Source organism: Oryx dammah, unplaced genomic scaffold, assembly GCF_014754425.2.
Source record: "Oryx dammah isolate SB20612 unplaced genomic scaffold, SCBI_Odam_1.1 HiC_scaffold_23, whole genome shotgun sequence".
NCBI classification, from domain to species: domain Eukaryota; kingdom Metazoa; phylum Chordata; class Mammalia; order Artiodactyla; family Bovidae; genus Oryx; species Oryx dammah.
The window spans coordinates 80,310,901-80,337,034 of record NW_024070207.1 but is presented as its reverse complement, the minus strand read 5'-3'; the positions used below and the strand labels follow the sequence as shown (position 1 = coordinate 80,337,034).

The 26,134-nt window shown below is 41.7% G+C and overlaps 1 protein-coding gene across 1 annotated transcript in view; it reads left to right on the top strand.

Moving 5' to 3' along the window:
• DGKK (diacylglycerol kinase kappa) overlaps window positions 1-26,134 on the top strand; it is a 164,334-nt gene that overhangs the window by 119,536 nt on the left and 18,664 nt on the right. The window contains exons 9-22 of the mRNA XM_040265324.1: window positions 3,900-4,083; window positions 4,806-4,914; window positions 5,678-5,817; window positions 6,739-6,820; window positions 12,720-12,811; window positions 13,689-13,788; window positions 14,761-14,980; window positions 16,759-16,863; window positions 17,509-17,605; window positions 19,123-19,230; window positions 24,039-24,135; window positions 24,405-24,512; window positions 25,145-25,258; window positions 25,606-25,740. Coding sequence (XP_040121258.1) covers window positions 3,900-4,083; window positions 4,806-4,914; window positions 5,678-5,817; window positions 6,739-6,820; window positions 12,720-12,811; window positions 13,689-13,788; window positions 14,761-14,980; window positions 16,759-16,863; window positions 17,509-17,605; window positions 19,123-19,230; window positions 24,039-24,135; window positions 24,405-24,512; window positions 25,145-25,258; window positions 25,606-25,740 — 1,691 coding nt within the window. The remainder of the gene's footprint in view (window positions 1-3,899; window positions 4,084-4,805; window positions 4,915-5,677; window positions 5,818-6,738; window positions 6,821-12,719; window positions 12,812-13,688; window positions 13,789-14,760; window positions 14,981-16,758; window positions 16,864-17,508; window positions 17,606-19,122; window positions 19,231-24,038; window positions 24,136-24,404; window positions 24,513-25,144; window positions 25,259-25,605; window positions 25,741-26,134) is intronic.

Sequence of the window (26,134 nt, the reverse complement as noted above, 5' to 3'; positions counted from 1 at the left end):
CACTACAGGAACCTGGGGAAGATGTCTTTGGGGAGTCTGAAGGATAGCCACTTCAGCATCTAATAAATCACTCCCAAATAAGTGTTAAGGGGCTGCCACCTCTTCTTTGTAACTGGCCCAATGAGTTCTATGTTTCCTGGCTTGGTGGAAGTTAGAGTTTTTTAGTTTGTTTTTTCCCATCCTATATAATTTCTTATTCCTGTTATAGATGGTCAACTAATAGTATTGCTGCTTCCTTTTGCTTTCCACCAATGTCATCATTTCTTAGAAGCACCTATGCTAAGCCATTCTTTTGGTGTAGTGACTCACGTTAATGCCCCATGAGTTAGCCTTTCATCTTCGTCATCTGCAGTCTTGATCCAACTGAATGTCACTCTTGAGAACCCGTCATTCTAGCATGTATTACTTAGTTTATTAGGAGTAGCTTTTAAAACCTCTGTATCTTCTTGACTTTTTCTGGCTTCTTGGACCTATCCTTAATGGATAGGTCTCCTGTTGGGAAGTCCCACCCATCTTGGAGATGATAAAATCATTAAAAATGATCTGGGCCAACCCCTCTGGCCAAGCTAAGGAATCCCTTCTCCAACATCCCAGAGTGGAGGCATCTGAGGAAACATCTGCCATTGCTGAGTAGCACTCATCTATTCATTCATTATTTATTTAGTCAACAAACTCTTAATTTCTGAGAATGTCTTCTAATTTCCCCTTTTTCCTACCCAATCTGCTTGGTAAATTTCTTCTCTCATCCTAGAGGGTGAGAACAAAGTTAATTGTTATCTTCTGTTTAAAGGTTTCTGTAATTGCTCCTCCCCATTTCTCTTGACAAATAAATCACTTCCTTTGCTGTGAACCCAGAACACATATCTCAGAGCACTTACCACACTATATTATAGTTCATCACATGAATGTCTCCTACTCCAGACTGGGAGCTCTTGTACCACTAGCACTTAAACCTGGATACATGGCATATGCACAATCAAGATTTGTTGCATGAATTAATTAATACATTTACTGAATGCCAAGTATATGTAAGGCTCAGTGATGAACAATGTAGAGAATAGGGTATGACTAAGACAGAATCCCTGATTCATATGGGGGCAAAATTCATATGCAGTATTTGTCAAATCTGAGAATGCATCAGAATCATCTTGAAGGCTTGTTAAAACACAGATTTCTAGGCCCCAGCCCCTGCCCCACAGCTTTTGATTCAGTAGAGGTGAGTAGGGCAGAAGAATTTTCATTTCTAACACATCCCCAGATGATGCTGATACTACTAGTCTTGGGAGCATACTCCATCATGTACTAACTGTGTGACTTTGGGCCAGTTACTTAACCTCTCTTTGCCTTATGTACCATTTGTTTCCTGCCAATAGGAAATAAATTTGTACTCAGATGTCTTATGAGGGTTAAATGAGGGGTTAACATTTGTAAAAGAGGATTTTAAAATACAGGAAGGGGAACAGGAAGCCAACCTTAACATCCTTTCGTGGTATGAACTGAACAAGTTTGAGAGTGACTGTTGGCTCCTTGGTTTGGGGCACTGTGATTATATTAATGTAGCTCAAAGAAGCATGAGCTCTTTTTTGAAAGGCTCTTTCAGACTGTTGACTCATCTGGAGCTTAAAGTCAAGTAAATCCCCTAAGCCCTTTTCACACTTTGATGCTGCCAAGCCAAGTTCTTATTGTCTTGTTCTGCTGCAATTTATGCCCTTGGGCCTAAAGGCCAAGCTTCATATTTATCCCCTTTTCAGCTTGTTGACTTTGACCCAACTGCTTGTTAAGGTCATTTGTCAATCTTGATTCTGTCATCCAGTGGCTCTCCCTCCAGCTGTAGGTACTTCAAAATTGACAAGTTGCCCTTCTATATTTTTATTTTAATTAGTTAAAATTGCTGAATTATGAAGGACATTCCCTTACAATTAACATTAGCCTATTCAAAAGCAACCTTGTGGACATGATTATTTACTTGGTTATGAATCTTCTTAACATTGCTATATTCTAGCCCACATTACTGTCCATGTAGTAATCTTGTTCACAGGATTCATTTAACACCTTATTGTCATTTTATCTGGTCCCTGTCACCTCTCTCCTTTACTCCACAGTAGCCATGCTCTTCTCTTCACTGTCCCTAGACATCCTAGGCCATCTGGGTAGCTTCTTAATCTTCCTCCTGACCCCTAAAAAACTATTCCCCCAGATATCTGCTTTACTTACTACCTTCATTCAAATCTCATCTCAAATGTCATCTCCCCAGAGGAGCCATTCCTGACCATCTTGTCTAAAATAACATCCCCTTCAGTCTCTATCCCCTTTTCGTGCTCTATTTTTCTTCATATCACATTATTTCTATATTTATTTGTTACAGTCTGTATCCTTATATTAGAATATAAGTTCCACAAGAGCAAAGATTGTTTCTATCTTGTCTATCATTATATATCAGAACATAAAAAGGACAAGCACAAAGAATGCCCTCAATACATATATGTTGAATAAATGAATGTCTTAACTACCACTATTTTAACATATTTTTCATTTAAAAAAAAGTGTTAAAAAAGGATAACGTGTTCAAGGAGAATAACTCCTTCCAGGCTATGCTACTGAAGGGACATAGCAGACTCCTCATGTAGTTATAAGTCCTGGCAAGCTCTGAAAATTTGGTGCATGACAGCCTAACTTGTTCAGGATGCCTTCAAGTTCCACTGGCCAGTGAGTAGAACCTAGCCCATAGAGGAAGCTTGCTTTAGATTTTTCCAGGTAAAATAGCCATAAAATCTGCTCAAGTCAATAGTCTTCCTTCAGGCTCCTTTTTATCCAGGCTACAACAAATGGGACATTTCAACCTGCCTCTCTCCCCTAGCCCACACCATTCAGGAGCAAACCATATCCTTTTTCCTCTTTGCACTTATTTTTGCTGGGGAATCCCTGCAAAGCCATGAGCTCAGAGGTTTGGGGGCTCATAATTTGTCTAGCATCTCCTATGAGGCCATTGCTCACTGCCTGTCTCCCTGCCAACAGACTCTACGACTCAGCATGAGCTGGCAGGCTTTGGCAATTTAGACTGCTATAACTCCACTTCTCTATGGGGAATTTTACTATTGGGGATTATTAAAAGCTTCTGTCTTGTCCAGACAATTTCCCTATAGTCTTGTTTCCCCTGAAAGTTGATATGATAACTTAGATTGCTCTACCAGAGCCTTAGAGGAGCAATTAAAGTGCCCTGCTTCACCCCACGTTGATATCTTCTGTTATCAGTTCTTGGCTGAAAGGCAGCCTTTCCTACCTATCTCTCCTGACATTATATCTTCTCAGTGTAGCAACTGAGCTATCACTCACTGAGCTAGTACTCATTAGGTGTGCTGATCCTTCTCCTAAGCTCTCAGTCTTCTCTTTCCTTAGTTTCCCCTTGGCATTTTATTGACCTTTGGTTGTGGTACCAAATTTTTATTCTTTGTGTTACAATACACTTTTTTGTATGTCTGTCTCCCCAGCTTAAGGGCAAGGTCTAGAACCCTATAAGTATCTAGCATGATGATTTGTATGTAGTAGTTGCTTAAGAAATATTGGCTACCTGGCAATAGCTGGGCGAAGATCAGCTGTTTGGTTTTTTTTAATGAAAGCCCCTTTGGGTTGCATCTGACTTCCCTTCTGTTCTTCAGTCTCAGAGGCACAAGGAAGCTGTGGGAGGTATTAGATGCCTGTTATCTTGATTGTGGTGATGGTATCATGAGTATTTGCATATGTCTAAGCTCACTAAATTGTACACATTAAATATATGCAGTTCTTTGTATATGTTATACCTCAATAAAGCTGTTTTTAAAAGTCTGCAAATTTTGATGTTAAGTCATCTCATTGGCCCTTTTCTTTTTTTTTCCTTTTCTTTCTGTTGTGTGCACTATTAGGCCAATTAGTAGTATCTCCAGACTTTTGGCATCTTGATTGGTCTTCAGCCTGTTCATGCCCCCTTCTCATCTTCATCAACTCCAAAAGCGGCGATCATCAAGGGATCGTCTTCCTCCGGAAATTCAAGCAGTACCTTAACCCATCTCAAGTGTTTGACCTGTCGAAGGGTGGACCTGAAGCTGGGTAAGCATGGGGTAAGGGATGTAGTTGGGCATATAGAAATGATTCCCCTCTCTGCACATTCTAGAGTAGGATAGGCTTCCTGGAATTAGTTCTAGTACCTGCACAGGAAAGATCTATTTTCTCAAGACAGGACACAAACAGCACCAGAACATCCTGAGTTGGCTGGCTAGCAGACTTTTAGTCGTCTCCAGAAATCCTTTCAAGCCTATGTCTTGCTCTCAGATTTGCTTCATCTTTTCCAGTTGGAAAAGGTAAAACTGTGTCTCCTGACTTCAGAGGAGGAGGCAAACTGATATTACTACACACGTTTCCTGTCATTCACTCTTTTTCCTGGGGCCCAGTAGATATATCTCTACTAGAGAGCTGTATTATTTAGAGACCATCTGGCTGTTCAGCCCTGGTTTCTGTGAACCCACTGGCAACTGTGCAAGGCATTCTTCCTAGGCCTCAGCAAGTAGATTCAGCTAGGCCACTAGTAACTTACAGAACAAGGTTGAGCCAACAAAAGTGTGGGTCAAGGCAAGGCCTGCTCTCCAGGATTGCCTGTGGGAGCATTTGCTATAATCTTAAGTACACAGAGAGATAGAGGTTAAGGAAAAAGAGGCAGGTAGCCTAATAGCAGAGTGCAGAAGGAGCAGTCCTTAGCTCCTGGCACATTGTAGGAAAGAGTTTTAAAACTTGTCAGTTCATGAAATGACTGCCCTTTCCCTTCTTCTTTCCAGGCTCTGCATGTTCAAGAACTTTGCTCGCTTTCGCGTGGTGGTTTGTGGTGGAGATGGCAGTGTGAGCTGGGTCTTATCTCTGATTGATGCCTTTGGATTACATGAACAGGTGAGTCCCTAGGTGATTTAGTTTAACCATTGCTAGAGAGAGTATGGAGCTGCTTATCCCACGACATCCCCGTCTTTACTCTCTTTGTCTATAAAATGTGTGTTTCCTACTGGTTTCACAGTCAACCTGACTGATAGATTCCCAATCTAAACCTATACCATTTTGGGGTCTATCAATAGGAAGGAGAAAAGAGGAAATTAGCTGAAAAAAATGAGCAATGTTCTATTCCCCAAGCCCCAAGATGAAGATTTGAAGGGGAGGAGGGCAAGCAAAAAAGAAGTGGAATCAGGGAGCATTCAACACCCATTCCCTACCCTTCCTGAGGCCACTTATTTTCTTCATTGAGTCTCAAGTGTAGCAGAATGTTCCTCTACCTCTACCTCACCTCGCTCTCCCTAAGCAGCCCCCTACTCTTCTGACTGCAGTAACTTTGTCTCCTTGAGACCCCTCATCTCCTTGGACCAGCCTAGATAAAAATTTGTGGCTATGTTTCTCTTTTAGAAGCGTAACTACAAATACTGGCATATTCCAGCAACTTTTCTGCTTACTGAGTAGGTTCTGTATTGCCAAGAGTGGGACCCAACTACTTAGGGAAAATTTCACTCAGTTTCAAACATCTTCCTATACATTTCCTAAAATCACAAGTCCTTTATTGCCACTGACTTTGAGACAATATTCTTTCCCAAAAAGGACCCTCTGGGTCTTTTTATGGGTGGATCTTGGTAGGATTGTCTGAAAAGGTTGCCTGGTATTGTTCTTGCAGTGTCAGCTGGCAGTCATCCCTCTTGGAACTGGTAATGACCTGGCCCGTGTCCTCGGCTGGGGTGCATTCTGGAACAAAAACAAGTCACCTCTGAACATCCTCAACAGAGTAGAGCAAGCTGGTGTGAGGATTCTAGACAGGTGAGTGGCTGAAAGATCAGTTCATTGTGGCTCTTCCAGTCCCTTGCCAGTTACTCTCAGTTACATTATCCCAATCAGGGATGTTCTAAACTCCTTCACAGAGCCTCATTGCTTTTCTGGCTCCAGTGCAGGGAAATTTGGGGGATCTTGTTTATTAAGAAAAAATAATCTACTATGTATCCTTTAAACATCACTGAAGCCCCTCTTCAAACTTAAAAGATCCTAGAGCAGGAACCCCCATCAGTAAATTTCAAGGGTTCTTCGAACCTCCTTCAAATCTCATAGCTAATTATCTATGTAAGCATAGTTTTTCCTTGGGAAAATTTCCATCTTTCTATTCTAAGATTGTATAAAAAACTATTCTATAGTTCTATAGCTTCATCCAGTTCTCAAAGAAATTAAAAAAGAGGATTCATAAATAATTGGCCTGGATTATTTGTGCCCTAGAAAAGAGAGAATATTGCCCTCCAATCTTCTGAGAAGAAAGATTTTCTATGAGGGGACATACTATTTGATTTATGGCTGCTAATAAGACTATCCTTGGGAGCTTTTTCAAGGCACCAAGCTGGACCCTAGCACAAATATTCTTATTCAGTAGGTCTTGGTTAGGGCCCTGGTATGTATATGTTACAAAAGCACCTCAAGTGATCTTGATAGTTATCACTGCTTGGGAAGTGCTGTTCTCTGAGAACTCTGTGGTAGAATTCCTTCCATCAAACTGGCCTTGAGAAGTCATGAGGCAGAGGACCCTCTTGGTCCTCTAACCTTGAGATCAAGTGACCTGAGATAACTTGGCCATCCCCTACAACACATCATGACTCACCACATAAATATTTTGACCTTTTTCATGACATATGAAGCATTGATGCCACCCTTTAATGAAACAGAGCCCTAAATATTTGTCTTTAAACTTCATCTCAGATGGAGTGTGATGATCCGTGAGACTCCCAGACAAACCCCATTGCTAAGAGGGCAAGTTGAAATGGACGTACCCCGATTTGAGGTAACTACTGCCTAGTTGTAATTCAAGCCAACATCTTTATTATGCATTGAAATAATAGGTAAAAACCAAACCATTTGTATTATCCATGGTCTTGATGAAGATGAGATCAATGAGGATTAGGGACATTTCAATCAGCAGTTCTTTACCAAACAAAACTATGTGAGGTGTTGGGGATATAATTCCATCAGAAAATATGGATTAACTATAGTGTGTGAGATACTGTTCTAGGAGTTGTTCTTATAGGCTAATTGGCAAAGAAGATTGACACAGTTCATGCTGTCATGGAGCCCATAGTCTATGTGCAGTGGTAGAAAAATAGTTTAATAAAATAGTAAGAGTGTTTGTATATAATGAAATAGAAGGGAATGGAAATACCCAGCAGGTGTACCTAACCCGGGGCTTCCCAGGTGGTGCTAGTGGTAAAGAACCTACCTGCCATTCCAGGTAGGTGTAAGAGATGCCGGTTTGATCCCTGTGTCAGGAAGATCCCCTGGAGGAGGGCATGGCAACCCACTCCAGTATTCTTGCCTGGAGAATCCCACGGACAGAGGAGCCTGGTGGGCTGCAGTCCATAGTGTCGCAAAAAGTCAGACATGACTAAAGCGACTTAGCACACACATACCTAACCTAGTCTGGGGAAAATCAGGGAAAACTCAGAAGGTCATTTCAGAAGCAATTAAAGGACCAGAGGGAATTAATTCAGATAATAAGAAAAGAGGAGGCCTGTTTCAGATAGATGGAACAGTATGTGTTACAAAGGAAAGAGCATGGAATATTCACAGAACGTAAATGCATTCATAATGGCTAAGGCATAGGGACCTTAGCCATAGTGGGTATATAGGGAAAGTAACCAAACATGAGGTTGGAAAGGCAATCAGGGATCAGGCCAGGAAGGACCTGGTAAACCATGGCAGGAAGTTTAAACTTTTTTTTTTTTTTAGTTGATTTAGGGCTCCCCTGGTGGCTCAGACAGTAAAGAATCTGCCTGCAATGCAGGGGACCCAGGTTCTGTCCCTGGGTCAGGAAGATCCCCTGGGGAAGGGAATGACAATTCACTCCAGTATTCTTGCCTGAAGAATCCCATGGACAGAGGAGCCTGGCAGGCTACAGTCCACAGGGTCGCAAAGAGTTGGATACAACTGAGTGACTAACACTTTCAACACATAGTTGATTCAGGGCTTCCCTGGTGGCTCAGATGGTAAAGAATCTTCCTGCAATGCAGGAGACCTGGGTTCGATCCCTGGGTGGGGAAGACCCCCTGAAGGAGAGCATGGAAACCCACTCCAATATTCTTGCCTGGAGAATTTCATGGGTAGAGGAGTCTGACAGGCTATAGTCCCTAGGATTGCAAAGAGTCGGACATGACTGAGGCAACTTAACACACATGCACACAAAGTTTAAAGTTATTACAATATAATAACTATATTTTGCTGTGCAATATAATATATCTTTATTGCTTATTTTATAGATAGTAGTTTATATCTCATAATCTCATATTCCTGCCTTGCTCTTCCCATCTTCCTTCTCCCCACTTGTAGCCACCAGCTTTTTCTAAATATCTGAGTCTATTTCTGTCTTCTAGTATTAATCCTTTTGTATTATATTTTAGATTCTACATATAAGTGGTAACAGTATTTGTCTTTCTATTTTTACTTATTTCACTATGAATAATACCCTCCAGGTCCATCCACATTTTTGAAAATAGCAGAATTTCATTCTTTCTATGACTGTTATATCCCATTTTGTGTGTACACACACACACACACACACACACACACACACACACACAAATCTTCTTTATCCATTGATCTGTTGATAGATATTTAGGTTGCTTCCATATTTTGGTCATTGTAAATAATGCTGCTAAGAATATTGAGATACGTGTATCTTTTCAAATAAGTGTTTTCATTTCTTCAGATATATTCCTAGGAATGGAATTTATAAATCATATGGTAGTTCGATTATCAGTTTTGTCAGGAATTTTCATACTGTTTTCCATAATGGCTGTACAAATTTATATTCCTACTGATGGTATAATTGGGTTCCCTTTTCTCAGCATCCTCACAAATGTTTACTATGTATTGTCTTTTTTATGATAGTCATTCTGACAGGTGTGAAGTGGTATCTCATTGTGGTTTTCATTTGCATTTCTCTAATGATTAGCAGTTTTGAGCATCTTTTTCTTGAGCCTGTTGGCCATTTGTATATCTTCTTTGGAAAAACATCTATTCAGATCTTCTGCTCATTTTACTTTAAATTTTTTATTTTGCACTGGGTTTAGTCCAAATAGCTTGATAGTTTCAAGAGAACAGCAAAGGACCTCAGCCATACATATACAAGTATCCATTCTTCTCCAAACTCTGCCACATAAGATTGAGCAGAGTTCCATGTGCTATACAGTAGGTCCTTTTTGGTAATCCATTTTAAATATACCAGTGTGCACATGTCCATCCCAAACTCACTATCTCTTCCCCGCACCCTTCCTCCTGGCAACCATGAACTCACACTCTAAGTCTGTGAGTCTGTTTCTGTTCTTTAAGTAAGTTCATTTGTATCATTTCTTTTTAGATTCCATATATAAGAGATGTCATATGATATTTCTCCTCCTCTTGTCTGACTTACTTCTCTCAGTATGACATTGTCTAGGTCCATCCATGTTGCTGCAAATGGCATTATTTTGTTTTTTTTTTTAATAGCTGGGTAATATTCCAAAATTGCATATATGTATCACATCTTCTTTATCCATTCCTCTGTCAATTGACATTCAAGTTGCTTCTATGTCTTGGCTATGGTAAACAGTGCTGCAATGAACATTGGCGTGCATGTATCCTTTTAGATCATGTTTTTCTCTGGATAAATGCCCAGGAGTGTTAACTTATATGCAGAGTACATCATGAGAAACGCTGGGCTGGAAGAAGCGCAAGCTGGAATCAAGATTGCCGGGAGAAGTATCAATAACCTCAGATATGCAGATGACACCACCCTTATGGCAGAAAGTGAAGAGGAACTAAAAAGCCTCTTGATGAAAGTGAAAGAGGAGAGTGAAAAAGTTGGCTTAAAGCTCAACATTCAGAAAACAAAGATCATGGCATCCGGTCCCATCACTTCATGGGAAATAGATGGGGAAACAGTGGAAACAGTGTCACACTTTATTTTGGGGGGTTCCAAAATCACTGCAGATGGTGATTGCAGCCATGAAATTAAAAGACACTTACTCCTTGGAAGAAAAGTTGTGACCAACCTAGACAGCATATTGAAAAGCAGAGACATTATTTTGCCAACAGAGGTCCGTCTAGTCAAGGCTATGGTTTTTCCAGTGGTCATGTATGGGTGTGAGAGTTGGACTGTGAAGAAAGCTGAGCACCAAAGAATTGATGCTTTTGAACTGTGGTGTTGGAGAAGACTCTTGAGAGTCCCTTGGACTGCAAGGAGATCCAACCAGTCCATTCTAAAGGAGATCAGTCCTGGGTGTTCATTGGAAGGAGTGATGCTAAAGCTGAAATTCCAGTACTTTGGCCACCTCATGTGAAGAGTTGACTCATTGGAAAAGACTCTGATGCTGGGAGGGATTGGGGGCAGGAGGAGAAGGGGACGACAGAGGATGAGATGGCTGGATGACATCACTGAATCAATGGATGTGAGTCTGAGTGAACTCCAGGAGTTGGTGATGGACAGGGAGGCCTGGCGTGCTGTGATTGATGGGGTCGCAAAGAGTCGGACACGACTGAGCGACTGAACTGAACTGACACCATAGCATCTTACTGCAAAGTTTTTTCCTTGTTGTGGCAGCCCTTAGTCCTGTGTGGAACTGCTAATGGTGCTGGAGCATTTGCTTGGCTCAGGCTGGGGCAGACACCAGAGTGGTCAGAGGAAACCAGTCAGCCCCGGGTGGTTTCAACTCACCATTTCTGCACTGCTTAGGGAGCTATCAAGTGTTCACAGGCTCCTTCCAAGCAGAGTCCAGGCTTCCCTGTAGCCCTCCTGTTAGTCCCACTGACCCTCCAACCAGCCAAGGGGGCTTGTTTCCCCTTTGCTGAACCCTGGGGATGGAATGCCTGATATGTAGCTCTCACTGCTCACTCCCCAGGGAGGGCATGTACCCATGTAGTCTCCCTTTTTCTAGACATCCCCTCCTAGGGACACATCCCATCATGATCGATTCTCTTCCTTCCTATGTGATTCTGCGTGGATCTTTCTTATAGCCTTGGTTATATAGGAGTCTTTCTGCCAGTCTCCTGTTAGTTTTCAGTGATAATTGTTCCACATGTAGATGTATTTTTGATATATTCATGGGGGAAGCTGAGTTCCATATCCCCCTACTCTGCCTTCTTGATTTGAATCCCTCTGAGACTAGGTTTCTTACAGCCTTCCTATTAGTCCCACTGGTTTTCTAACCCGTTTAGGGGACCTGTCTTCCTGATGTCAAACTCCAGGGATGTGGCACCCAATATGTGGCTTGAACTGCTCACTCCCCAGGGAGGCTCTCTGCTTTGTAATGCTCTTCATCTTCTGTGCCCCCCACCAAGGGCACAGGTCCCAACATGATTGCTACTCCTCCATTCTTACCAGATTCTGTATGGCTCTTTATTATAGCCTTGGTTGTACAAAAGTCTTTTTGCCAGTCTCCAATTCATTTTCAGTGATACTTTCTCCACATTTAGAGGTATCTTCATGTTCATGGGGGAAGTGAGTTCCATGTCCTCCTAATCTGTCTTGATCTCTCCCCCAGGAAATTTGAACTTTTATCCTAAGAACAGTAAAAATTATAGAAGAACATTTTCTTATTTTATTATAAAATTTTCAAACATATAGGAAATTTTGAATGGTAGATTCTACCATTAATATTTCACTATACTTTATCTCATATCTATCCATCTATCTATTCTGCCATCTAATAGAAAGGTGTTAAGCAGAATATGTCCATGGTATATGGAGAAACAAATGAAGGAATAAAGCATAGAGGCAAGGAAAAAAGATAGGCAGTGCTAAAATTGTCTAGGCAAAAGATGATGGTGATTTGGACTGCTGAAGTGGTAATAGGTCCATATTTAAAACATTTTCAAGTGATAGAATCATCAGATCTTGGTATATATTTCAATACAGAGGGTGATAGAAAGGGGTGAGTATAAGTTATAGTTAGGAGTGCAGACTCAAGAACCAGACTACCTGGAATCAAATCCTGGCTCTACCATTTAACAGCTCTTCCTTTCCTATGCCTCAGTTTTCTGTTCTGTGAAATGGGGATAATAATCCTTATTTCATAGGACTGTTATAAAGGTTACCTGAAAAAAATATATATGTATGTATGTATGTGTATGTATGTATGTATATGTATGTATCTTAGAACAGAGCCTGGGACATAGCAAGTTCTATATAAGTGGTTGCTGTTATTATTTTTCCCTGGAGAAAGAAATGGCAACCCACTCTAGTATTCTTGCCTGAAAGATCCCATGGGCAGAGGATCCTGGTGGGCTACAGTCCATGGGCTCACAAAGAGTTTGATATGATAGAGCATGAGAACAATTATTATTTTTAATATTATATATAAGAGATGACACTCTGGTTGGAAAGATATAGGTTCAAATCCCAGATGTATTATTTACTAGCTATGTGATATGAGATGGTTTTTTCATTTGAAACATGTACCCTCTTCACATGAGTTTTTGAGTATTAATTTAAATGATAGGAAATAATATACATCTCTTATTTTTAGAGTAACCACAGATCTAAGATTATCTGTGGAGATCTTCAACGAGAATTCTTTCTGAGTGTATTATTTTCAAAGAAGCAGTTGTGTTGCTGGTGAAGCATCAGTAGAAAATAATGAGGGGGTGGGGATGTGTGGCACACTATGCCACAATGCCAAGATTCCAGGGCTGAACACTCATTTTCTCCCTAGGCTGCTGCCATCCAACACTTAGAATCTGCATCCACTGAGTTAAACAAAATCCTGAAGGCCAAGTACCCGACAGAGATGATTATCGCAACCAGGTCAGTCTTCCTTTGCCTCTCAACCTTTTGGGGTGTTTTTTCTCATACACTGTTCCATCAGTCAGAGATGGTGCTCGTTTTAATAGCTTGGGGGTTGAGGTCAAAGAAAGCATATGTTTACCTTCCCAAATCAAATTTCTTCTAACTCAAATCTCCTGAGTGAGAAGTTTATGAAAAATAAATTTAAAAAAAATATGAGATTGGGGTGATGGTTCCTGCTGCTCCCAAATGACAAAATTGCAAAGCCACAGATTTGGAAGAGGCCACAGAAGGGAACACAACCTTCCACGCCACTCAAGAGCATAGCATAGCTCCCTCCAGTAGGGACACATTTTCCATCTAATACTTAGAAAACTCTCTGTGGTGCCTGCTACTGCTGCTTTCTCATAGCTGAGCAACACATTCTCCCCTTCTAAATATGTGGGCCATTCATTCATCCTGGGACTCTGGTGGAGTCCTTCCAAGTCTACCACATTCTTTTTTGAGAAACGGTCCCTATGCCATAATACCAAAGTCATTATATTTTTACTAAATTAGCTGGGTCCTTGAAGCATAGTTGATTTGACCCAGGATGAAATCCAGACCCAAGTTATACCAATTGAATTCTGTTTTCTGGAAATTTGGAATTTGGGCTAAGAAATGTTAGTTAAACTCTCTTAAGTACTGGCATATTTGCCCAAATGCACATGAAGAATCAGAATAAACAAAGAGAGGAGAGGGAGTTGGGAGAGAGGGTCAAGGAGAGGGAGAAAGGAGAGATCAGAAAAGAGAGAGGGAGAAGGAAGAGGAGGAAGATGGAAACTAATGACATTATAAGACAGAAGGGCTCTGGACCTCATGTCCATGTCACATTGTGCCATCTATCTTTTCTTTCCAGATTCCTGTGCTCAGCAGTGGAAGATTTTGTGGTTGATATTGTAAAGGCCTGGAGCCGGATAAAGCAGAACAATACAGCAATAGAGTCTGTCATTTTGAAAGTAAGTTTCCATCCTTTTGTCTTGTACTCTTTGTGGCACCAGGGCCCCATTTTTTAATAAAAGCAAATGTCCCTCTCACTGGGAATCGTTAAAGGGCAAGGAGAAGCAGCTGGTAAGCCTCTCTGATGGTGAAAATCCTCACTGAACTTCCACCTTTTACCAAATAAAGAGTAGCACTGTACATGCTTGTCCATGTACCATGTACCTAAGCATATGTTAAGCATCTGTCCACACCCAGACACAAGCATATACCAACATGTATGCACATGGCTGTATACCAGAACATTCTTGAAACTACATACGAATACATGCTAGAGATACACCCATGGTCACCTCTATGATAACAGTAACAACAATAGCTAATACTTCTATAGCACTTATTCTGTGCCAGGAACTGTTCTAAGCACTTATAATGTATTCACTTATTTAATCTTCACAATTTCTCAAGAACATAAACGCACAATGAGATTAAGTTACTTGCCTCAGTTCACAAACTATTAAGTGATGGAGCTGGGAATCAGGCCATAATCATGCAGTACATCCCCAAACATACACACAGACAAAAGCAGACACCAGGCACCCATGCAGAGCCACGTCCGTATCCATAGGAGCATGCCCACAAAAACACCAATCCAGAAATGTGTGTTTATCTTTCCTCAATCTTACTATATTGTATATCATTTTACAGACCATTTGGACATGAGAAAGACTAGGCAATGTACATTGGTGCCTGCAGCTGCCCAGAAACAAATGATGTCTCTTTAACCCCTAACACCCTTTGGCTATCTTATCACATCTACCCAAAATTTCTTTCCCAAAACTTTCATCTCCCCACATTTAGCTTCCTATGCTCAGTGTCCTGGCCAACTGTTACCCTTCTGCACTTCTCTCCATGCTATCTAACTACTCATTCTGTCCTTTCAAGCATGAATTTCTCATAACAATGCCCTGTCTGTCTCATTCCCTATATAGAGCGACTTAATGTACGACAAGCTCAGTGTCCTGATTGATATCCTTGCTGAGGATGCAGCTGTTGAGAAGAGTGCCAAAGCACATAAAGAAAGTGCCAAGGCAGATGGAAAGCCCTCCATCCCTCAAATAGACCACATAGCCAAGTGCAAGTTGGAGCTGGCTACAAAGGCCCAGAATCTCCAAAAGTCATTGAAACTCATCATATTCCAAGTTGAACAAGGTAAAGGTCCCAGGGTTGTGCTGACTGAAGGAGGGGAAAGAGAAGGTTCCTGTGGATGATTACTGATCTACCTCACTCTGGGTCTTCTATTTGACACCACTACCCAAACTTGACTAGATTCTGCATTCATAAAGCATCAAAATCAGAGACTGATTTTGAAAAGCCTCACTCCTGATAAGCTGCCCCTTTGGCACCTCCTACCTCACAGGGACTAAACTCTTGCTTATTTATTTTTGGAACTAGCACTCATCCTAAACAATTACAGCTGCTTAGAGGCTTGGCTCAAAGCTCTGTCAGCTTCCATCTCCAGCCATGGAATTTTTTTCCACCTGCTCCTATCCCCTTCCAACCACTGAACCTATGACAATTCTAGAAAGAAAATAGTGTTCCTCTCTGCATGTCTTACACAGTATTCATCAGGCACAAGGGCCCTGAGAGTGGTCCTGGCAGCTCCGGCATTGATTGCCATTTCCCATAATTCATGACAACCTACAAGCTTCCAACTGAGTATGAAAGCTCTTTCAACTCCTCCAACTTCTTAATTTAACATTCTGGTTTCCATTTCTTCTCCACAATGCTTCTTTGAAAAACAGATCAGAAAATTATGTTAACACCAAGTGTGTTCTGCCTGAGCTATTGGAATTGAGCAGTAGTTCATGTAGCAAGGAAGTCCCTTTGGCTGGCCTTTGGCTTTTACCTATGGTACCTTCTCCTGCCTTGGTGCATGTAGATACAACCTCACCCAAGTTTCTAAGAAAAAAAAGGAAATATCCCTTCTGCAGTGTGAAATAATTAAAGAGCCAATTTGCCTCTATTTCTGTAGGTAGTTTCCAAGGGGGCTTCCCAGGTAGCGCTAGTGGTAAATAACCCACCTGCCAATGAAGGAGACACAAGAGATGTGGGTTCGACCCCTGAGTCAGGAAGATCCTGTGGAGGAGGGCATGGCAACCCACTCCAGTATTCTTGCCTGGAGAATCCCATGGACAGAGGAACCTGCTGGGCTACAGTTCATAGGGTCACAAAGAGTCAGACATGACTGAAGTGACTTAGCACATACACACGCAGTTTCGAAGGAGCAGGGATCAGATCAATCTGATATAGCCATAACACTGTCACAACTAGTATTCAACCTGCTCCATTAATACATAAGTCAGGTTTAGAAGTATAGCTTGTGGCCATGGGACAGAGAAAGGCACCCCTGGGTAGGATAGGGATTGAACCTACAGGCTTTGGCATAAGCCAAGCACCTGAGCTATATGATATTAATATATAGGTTGGTGAAAGGAAGGCAACTTCTCAAATATTCTGGGTATTGGTGAGACACTTGAGTGAAAGAAAGGCATGGTCCTAGAGGGTTAAGTTTAGAACAAAGAGCACATGAGTAAATGAATTACAAATAGGATGAAAATGGAGGTAGAAGAGCAGAGGGTTTCCTATCCTGCTCCACCTACCCCTGGCCCCCAGCTTCTACTCACAACCACATTTACTGGGTGATAGGAAAAGAGTAACAAGTAAAACAGAGAAAACTCAAGCATGGACATAAAGAAACATGCCAATACTATAGAAAAACTGAAACCATAAACAGCATTATGGAGCAAAGGTAATAATGATCAAATGGGAGTCTCCATTGTCTCCCCATACACTGGTGTTAACAAAAGAGATGCTCAAGAAACGTGACCAATCCTCCTTTTCTCCTTTCCTCCTCTGTCCCCTCCTCCTTCCTTCCCTTTCTTCCTTCCATCCCTCCTTCCCTCCTTCCTTCCATTTTTTCTCTGTAGTTCTTGATGAGCAAAGCCGACAGACAATATCAGTTAAGAACTTCAGTTCAACTTTCTTCCTAGAAGATGACTCAGAAGATATTAACCAGATGAGCCCAAGACACCGTAAGGATCTTTCTCCTTTTATTCTACGCTTCATCTCTGTCTTCTAGTTCCCAGAAAATATATCTTTAGTATTTTCATGCATCTTCCTTTTGCCTTAATCCTATTCTGCCACGTGGTTCAGCTGGTAAAGAATCAGCCTGCAATGCAGGAGACCTGGGTTTGATCCCTGGGTTGGGAAGATCCCCTGGAGAAGGGAAAGGCTACCCACTCCAGTATTCTGGCCTGGAGAATTCCATGGACTACAGTCCATGGGGTCGCAAAGAGTCAGACACGACTGAGCAATGTTCACTTTCACTTATTCTGCCATAGAGATCCCTCCCTTTTCTCCAGAAACCCCACACTATAAGGCCCCATGCCTATATCCAGAAGTAATGACCCTATTAGGTTCTTTGAAAAGGCCTGATGAAACCCAAGATTTGAAGCTGTTTCACTGCCAGCAAGCAGTCTGCCCAGCCTTATTATTCTCTCAGTGGAAGTCCCTGTCCATCCAAGATGATCCCTCTTTGGAATGAGAACCCTGAATATTATCTAAAAGAAAGTCATTGAGCTTGACTCTGTTCCAACAGAGAAAGTAGGGTGAAATAAAAGTAGGGGAAGGGCTTTCTTTTTTGTATCTGACACCAAGGTGATATCTTTTGTGTCTAGGTTCTCGTCTTGGTACTCTGTCTTCTATATCTTCTCTCAAAAGTGAAGACCTAGAAAACCTCAATTTGGAGCACTTATATTTTACACCTGAAACTATGTAAGTACTTATAGATCTATTACCTTTCTATGGCTTCTTCCTTTCTCTGGTTGAGAGAATAGAATAAGGATACCTAGAGTCAAATGCTGACTCACTAATTGTGTGACCTTACACAAATAGTTCAACCAAACCTCAGTTTCCTCACATATAATATGGAGATAATTGTAGAACTTGTCACATAGGTTGTGTATTTATTGAGTTTATTTATCCAAAGTACTTACATTGGTCACTCTTTGGCATCCATAGTTAGGTTTATATGTATTATAGTTATTATTATCACAACTTCATTTCATTTCAAAGGACCTGTTTTTCACTGTTGCCTTTGATAGTAAACAACTGAAGTTGCTAAGAAATAAGTGGGCATTTAGGGGACTAGGAAACAAATGTAAAGACATTTGTCTCAGTAACCCTACCTCTTTAGAATATTCCCAGTAGCCAAGTTCCAACACACTCACTCATTTTGAGTTCCATTAAGAAGATTGGTGATATCAGTCAAAGAAACCCCAATATCTGGACTATATTTAAGGGAGGCAAATCTTACATGAAAGATGTAGGGTCAGTTTCGTAGTGAATTATAAAAAATCTGTGATTAAGTAGCTAAACTACCTATTTTTAGTTTCTTGAAAGACAGTTAGCAATTGTTTGTTTTCTACAGCTTCCCCCCATTTTCAACTCCCACTTCCCTCCACTTTGCCACTGGCTTAAGTTCATATCTGAGACCTCAGTGAACTTATCATTTATCACTTTGATCAATGGTGTGCTAAAAAATATTTAACAACCAGCTCCCAAGGGTGGGTGGCAGGTGGGAAGCCCTGATTTATTTCTGTTATAAACCTTCCCATTATGGCCTATTTCAAGCTACTGATACAATGTCACTGATTGCAGAGTTGGGAATTATAGGCATAATCAGCTTACATAAGCTAATATGAACTGTCTCCAGCACACCACTGGTTTTAATGGATAGATGCAAAAGAATCAAATAAACTGCTTGTTTTGTTTGTTTGTTTATTTTTGTTCTACATATATCTACCTTCTTTTATAAGGTTTTCCCCCCTCAAATGTGTGGTCACTTTGCCCTTGGATGTGAAAGTGATAAAAGGAGTTCAAAAATTTCTAAAAACAGTAATACAGAGTTTCCTCTCATCATACATTTTAATATGAGATACTTAAAGTTTCTTTTTGGGAATAAGTCAATGACTCTTATTTCCCTCTAGTTTATGTGGAGAAAATATTGGCCACTCATATCTGACAGTCTCCAAAGACGACTTCTTCATTATGCGTCTCAATCCCACTGAATCCTCCCAGCTGGCTGGGTATCCTCTCTTACAGCTAATAAGCTACTTGTTAACAAAATAGGATATCTACATGTGCCTCTCAAGAATATTAAGCCTTGTACCCAATGTAGAACAGGCCTTCTCTCATTGGTTTTGAACATTCAGATAGTCTGCAGCCCAGTGATAATACCACTTCTTTCCTATACCAATGTCTACTCTTTTCTTCCCTTTGGCTAATTTCAGACGCTTCAAAGAAAAGCGTGTCATGAACAACTATTTTGGAATTGGACTAGATGCTAAAATTTCTCTGGAATTCAACACCAGAAGAGATGAACACCCAGGACAATACAAGTAAGGAAAAGAAACTTCCCTGCCCACATGCAAACACACAATCACAATACACACATGTACTCCTGCTGCTGCTGCTGCTGCTAAGTTGCTTCAGTCGTGTCCGACTCTGTGCGACCCCACAGACGGCAGCCCACCAGGCTCCCTTGTCCCTGGGATTCTCCAGGCAAGAACACTGGAGTGGGTTGCCATTTCCTTCCCCGATGCATGAAAGTAAAAAGTGAAAGTGAAAGTGAAGTCGCTCAGTCATGTCCAACTCTTAGGGACCCCGTGGACCGCAGCCTACCAGGCTCCTCCGTCCATGGGATTTTCCAGGCAAGAGGACTGGAGTGGGGTGCCATTGCCTTCTCTGACATGTACTCCTACATCCCCCATATCACAAACAACAGAACTCTTTTGAGAAGTAAAGAGTCCATCATTTGAAAGTAAAACATTAGTTCAAAGCTTAGCCTAATAGGATAGCTTGCCCCAAATGTTGACCAAATCTGTGATGACTGCACTGGTATTCTGAACTTGGAGCCATCTTCATAGTCTTGACATGTGGACTGCTGTGTAAATACAGCTACCTGTGTTACTGTTAGTGAAAACAGATTACATTGATTTGATTTGGCCATTTCTCTATCTTTGTTCTGTCTCTGAGAATTTGACAAGGTCCTAGTAGTAGTTTCAGGTCTGCTTTTGCTTGGCAAGGCTGCAAAGTATCAAAGATCACTCTACTGGTTCTTAGGGTTCCTAACCTGGTTCCCCTGGACCTACTGATTTTACCCCATTCAGGGCTGGCCTGCTTGGCACCTTCCAGTACTTTTGTACTGCAGATATACCCTAAGGCAGCCTTAGAGTTCTTTTTTTTTTTTTTACTTTATTTTACTTTACAATACTGTATTGGTTTTGCCATACATTGACATGAATCCGCCACGGGTGTACATGAGTTCCCAATCCTGAACCCCCCTCCCACCTCCCACTCCATATCATCTCTCTGAATCATCCCCGTGCACCAGCCTCAAGCATCCTGTATCCTGTATCGAACATAGACTGGTGATTCGTTTCTTACATGATAGTATACATGTTTCAATGTCATTCTCCCAAATCATCCCACCCTCTCCCTCTCCCTCAGAGTCCAAAAGTCCATTCTATACATCTGTGTCTCTTTTGCTGTCTCACATACAGGGTTATCATTACCATCTTTCTAAATTCCATATATATGTGTTAGTATACTGTATTGGTGTTTTTCTTTCTGGCTTACTTCACTCTGTATAATCGGCTCCAGTTTCATCCATCTCATTAGAATTGATTCAAATGTATTCTTTTTAATGGCTGAGTAATACTCCATTGTGTATATGTACCACAGCTTTCTTATCCATTCATCTGCTGATGGGCATCTAGGTTGTTTCCATGTCCTGGCTATTATAAACAGTGCTGCGATGAACATTGGGGTACATGTGTCTCTTTCAATTCTGGTTTCCTCAGTGTGTATGCCCAGCAGTGGGATTGCTGGGTCATAAGGCAGTCCTATTTGCAATTTTTTAAGGAATCTCCACTCTGTTCTCCATAGTGGCTGTACTAGTTTGCATTCCCACCAACAGTGTAAGACGGTTCCCTTTTCTCCACACCATCTCCAGCATTTATTGCTTGCAGACTTTTGGATCGCAGCCATTCTGTCTGGTGTGAAGTGATACCTCATTGTGGTTTTGATTTGCATTATCTAAAGCCTCAGAGTTCTTATGGTAGATTGAAATTATGAAGAAAAATAAGCACCTCCTCCATCCACCATCATCACTCCTGCCACCTGCCACCAGAACGTCTTTCTCACAGCAGGTCTGGGCTGAGAAACAAGTACTTTATCAGATAAGCGTTTTGAAAATATTGTTTCCCAGTTGCTTGTCTTTTTTGTTGTTATTGCTTGTCTTTTCATGTAATGGTATCTTATGATATACAAAACTTTTCGATTTTGATGAGTTCCTATTGATTGATCTATTTTTTTTTACTGACCATGATTTTGATGCTGTATCTAAGAAATCTTTGCCTAACCTAAGGTCTTAAAAATTTGCTCTGTTTTCTTCCAAAATTATTGTTTTTTCTCTTACCTTTAAGTCTGTGACCTGCTTCAAGTTAATTTTTATGTGTGGTGTTAGGTAAGAACCTAGTTCATCTTTTTGCACATGGATATCCAATTACCAAAACACCATTTTTTAAAACTATCCTTTGAATTGTATTTCCCCCAACAAATTGTGTTGGCACCTTTGTCAAAAATTGCTTGACCCTAAATATAAAGGATTTTTTCCTAGACTCTCATGTATTTTCCACTGATCTATGTATCTATCCTATGCAAGCACCACACTGTCTTGATAACTGTAGCTTTATAGTAAGTTTGGAAATTGGGAGATGAAAGTCCTCCAACTTTGTTCTTTTTTAAGAATGGTCTTAGTTGTTCAAGGTATTTTGCATTTCCATATAATTAGGCTCTGATTTTTAATAGATGAGGAAACTATAAAGTGTCCAGAGAACTTATGGTTTAAAGCAGAGTGCAAATAATTTTGTGCTAGCCTTGTTACATTTCAAAACCCATGCCTTGTGGTGGCTCATTTCTGTGACTCTACTTTGAAAGTTCAGAGTAGATTCTATCCAGCCTTTCTAGGGATTGTGAGTATCCTGCCTGCTTTTATCAGAGACTCTACAGTAAGCAGGACCTTGTTCTTCCCACCTCCACCACAAGTCTCCTGATATCCTTGCCTGTCCCATATTCTCTCCACTGGGCCTTCCTCTACAATCTGTCTAGTAATACAGACTTAGCACTGAATTAAGTGTTTAGCCTTTGACTGTGTGGATCACAACAAACTGGAAAATTCTGAAAGAGATGGGAATCCCAGACCACCTGACCTGCCTCTTGAGAAATCTGTATGCAGGTCAAGAAGCAACAGTTAGAACTGGACATGGAACAACAGGGTGGTTCCAAATCAGGAAAGGAGTACGTCAAGGCTGTATATGTCACCCTGCTTATTTAACTTATATGCAGAGTATATCGTGTGAAATGCTGGGCTGGATGAAGCATAAGCTGGAATCAAGATTGCCAGGAGAATATCAATAACCTCAGATATGCAGATGACACCATCCTTATGGGAGAAAGTGAAGAAGAACTAAAGAGCCTTTTGATGAAAGTGAAAGAAGAGAGTGAAAAAGCTGGCTTAAAACTCAACATTCAGAAAACGAAGATCATGGCATCCGGTCCCATCACTTCATGGCAAATAGATGGGGAAACAATGGAAACAGTGTCAGACTTTATTTTCTTGGGCTCCAAAATCACTGCATATGGTGACCTCAGCCATGAAATTAAAAGATGCTTGCCCCTTGGAAGAAAATCTATGACAAACCTAGACAGCATACTAAAAAGCAGAGACATTACTTTGCCAGCAAAGGTCCATCTAGTCAAAGGTGTGGTTTTTCCAGTAGTCATGTATGACTGTGAGAGTTGGGCTGTAAAGAAAGCTGAGTGCCAGAGAATTGATGCTTTTGAACTGGGGTATTGGAGAAGACTCTTGAGAGTCCCTTGAACTGCAAGGAGATCCAGCCAGTCCATCCTAAAAGAAATCAATCTTGAATATTCATAGGAAGGAATGATGCTGAAAGCTGAAACTCCAATACTTTGGCCACCTGATGCAAAGAACTGACTCATTTGAAAAGACCCTGATCCTTGGAAAGACTGAAGGCAGGAGAAGGGGATGAGATGGTTGGATATAGCATCACTGACTCGATGGACATGAGTTTGAGTAAGCCCCAGGATTTGGTGATGGATAGGGAAGCCTGGAAAATCCCATGGACAGAGGAGCCTGGTGGGCTGCAGTCCATGGGGTCGCGAAGAGTCAGACACGACTGAGCGACTTCACTTTCATTTTTCACTTTCATGCATTGGAGAAGGAAATGGCAACCCACTCCAGCATTCTTGCCTGGAGAATCCCAGGGATGGGGGAGCCTGGTGGGCTGCCGTCTATCGGGTCACACAGAGTCGGACACGACTGAAGCGACTTAGCAGCAGCAGCAGCAGCAGGGAAGCCTGGCGTGTTGCAGTCCATGGGTTCTCAAAGAGTCAGACACGACTGAGCAACTGAACTGAACTGAAGTCTTTGAGATACAGGTCTTACAAAATCCCTCCACTTTGCCAGAAAAGTTATGCTTCAAAGAAACTGCAGTCTGTCACATATTTCAAATGAAATTGATTCCAAGAGGCTAAAATCTTGATCTCCCAGAGTGGCACTTGCTGGTATGTACCAGCCAGGGGGGCTTCCTAGGTGATGCAAGTGGTAAAGAAACCAGTGCAGGAGACATAAGAGAAGCAGGCTCAATCCCAGGTTCAGGAAGATCCCTTGGAGGAGGGCATGGTAACCCACTCAAATAGTTTTGCCTGGAGAACCTCATGGACAGAGGAAATTGGTGGGCTACTGTTCAAAGGATTGCAAAGAGTCAGAAACAACTGAAGTGACTTAACACATACAAGCCAGTTATGCTCACAGCTTTTTATGAGCTTTATTTTTAAATATAGCCTATCTCTTGCAAAACTGAACCAATATCAACAGCAAGTGACGAATCAATGGGATGCTGAGGTCTCAAGGACACCCAGGAACCCATTACAGCTGGTGTATGAATAAGGATTCCAGTTACACTCTCCTAGAATCCCCTCTTGTGTCACGTTACCATGACTCTTCCCTATAACAAGGCACTTGAGGAATAAGATAGTATCTTGTCTTACTTTTCTTCATCCATTTACCTTTATATTATTCACCCTCTGACTATCTTTTTCTACCTTTATCTCCCTGTAGTAGCCGCTTTAAGAACAAGATGTGGTATGGCCTTCTGGGAAGCAAGGAACTCTTTCAGCGCTCTTATAGGAAACTGGAAGAACGAGTGCACCTGGAGGTCAGTGGAAAAAGAGGATGATCCTTCCTGGGCGTGAAGAAAGGAAATATCATGACCTTGGGAATCAACTTCCCTCTATATCCTTAGTTCTTCTCAAGCTTTAACTCTGATCCTCACTCATGGGAGGAAAGCATGAAGATAGGTGTCCATTTTATGGATAAGAAAATGATAGCATGGCGAGAAGACAGAGCCCTTCCCCCATGTCTGTAAATATCCCTTCACACTGGTATCTGAAGAGCCAGCCAATAAGGGCTACTCTTTTCTTTCAGTGTGATGGAGAGGCCATCTCCTTGCCAAATCTGCAAGGCATTGTAGTGCTCAACATTACCAGCTATGCCGGAGGCGTCAACTTTTGGGGAAGCAGCACGGCAACCACAGTGAGTATGGAACAGGGAATGGGGAGGGAGAAAATCTTGACCCCTCTAAAGTTTATCAAAAGGAGAGCTGAACTGACTGGAGTGTGGGGGAAAAGGAGGCAGGCTGGGGACCATTATTAGCAGCTGTATGATGAGTATTTTTAAGGCAATTACCACCCCAGAGCACAAGAATCAACCGAAAACCTGAGGATCAGATCAATTCTTCCATGTTGTGTGGACTTTGAATTTTCCATTTCTCAGGCCTGACAGATCCTTGAAAGGTTGACTGCATTATGATCTTTTCACTAAGGAGGTCTGTCAATAAAATCTCCTGAGAAACTGGTCATGAATCCTTTCCTCTGAGCTCACCCAAGAAGGCCATAAGACCAGTGGCTTTGGGGATTTATGATGCTATATTGGACAGGGAGGGAACCAGCTGAGAGTTGTGATCTCAAAAGGAGCTGAGTTTAGATCTCAGTGCCTTTCTCCCAAGTTGGCTTCCTGACCTCATCCTTCCCCTTTTCATAATGTAGTAGTTTCTCCACTCTTCATGAGCTAGAAAAAATTTTACCATGAGCTTTCAAAGCATACCTGCATGTGACAAAGTGTGGTTCTTCAAGAGTGAGATATGTGACACAGTTCTTTTTCTTCAGGAATATGAGGCTCCTGCGATAGATGATGGGAAGCTAGAGGTAGTGGCAATCTTTGGTTCTGTACAGATGGCAATGTCTCGTATCATCAACCTGCATCATCATCGCATTGCCCAGGTAGGCACACGCTGGGTGGGCACCAGAAAGGGTCTGAGCTCTGTGGCTACAACACAGGATGTGGGGTGCTCCCAGGAATTTATCAGGTATAAGAATGGCAAGGTGGAGGGAGTAGGGTATCTGGTGGCAGCAAGGTGCTGGCTGAGGTTAGAAATAGAGGTGGTAGGGACCAAAGGAGCAAAAAGTCTAGAGCAAACATATGTGTCCTCCCTGGGATCCTCTGATTCACATTTTTTGCTGATCCTGTTCAGATACACATTTAGGCTGTGACTGTGAGATTATCAGATTAGTCTATAGTCATTGCCTGATTTTTCTTCCCCATTCTCCCTCCTCCTCTTCTCTGGCAGTGCCGTGAGGTGATGATAACTATCAATGGTGAAGAAGGTGTCCCAGTGCAGGTGGATGGGGAGGCCTGGGTTCAGAGGCCAGGCCTTATCAAGATTAGATACAAGAACACTGCTCAGATGTTGACCAGAGATCGGGTAAGAAAGGAAAGGCTCATCTTGGCCTCTTCCACTGTCTCATCTACAGCTATCACTTGAATACTGAATGCTTCCAGTCAGGCAGAATTTCTCAAAGGGAGGTCTGCATGACATCGCAGAGTCACCTTGGGTGCCTGTTAGAGATACTCATTCCTAGGCCCCACAGGGTCCCACTGCATCAGAATGGGGAAGGGTATTTCCTGGGAACTTGCATTTGCAGACAAGCTCTCTGAGATACTCTCATACACAGAGACACTTGCAAAGCACTGTCCAAGAGAGTGAGACAAGGAGCTGCCTCCTGTGGTTTTCAACAAAGTTGTCCTCATTCTTACAATGCACAGAGAGCTAAAGACCTCAGTGGTTATGGAGAAAGCTGCTCCCACAACAAGAGATT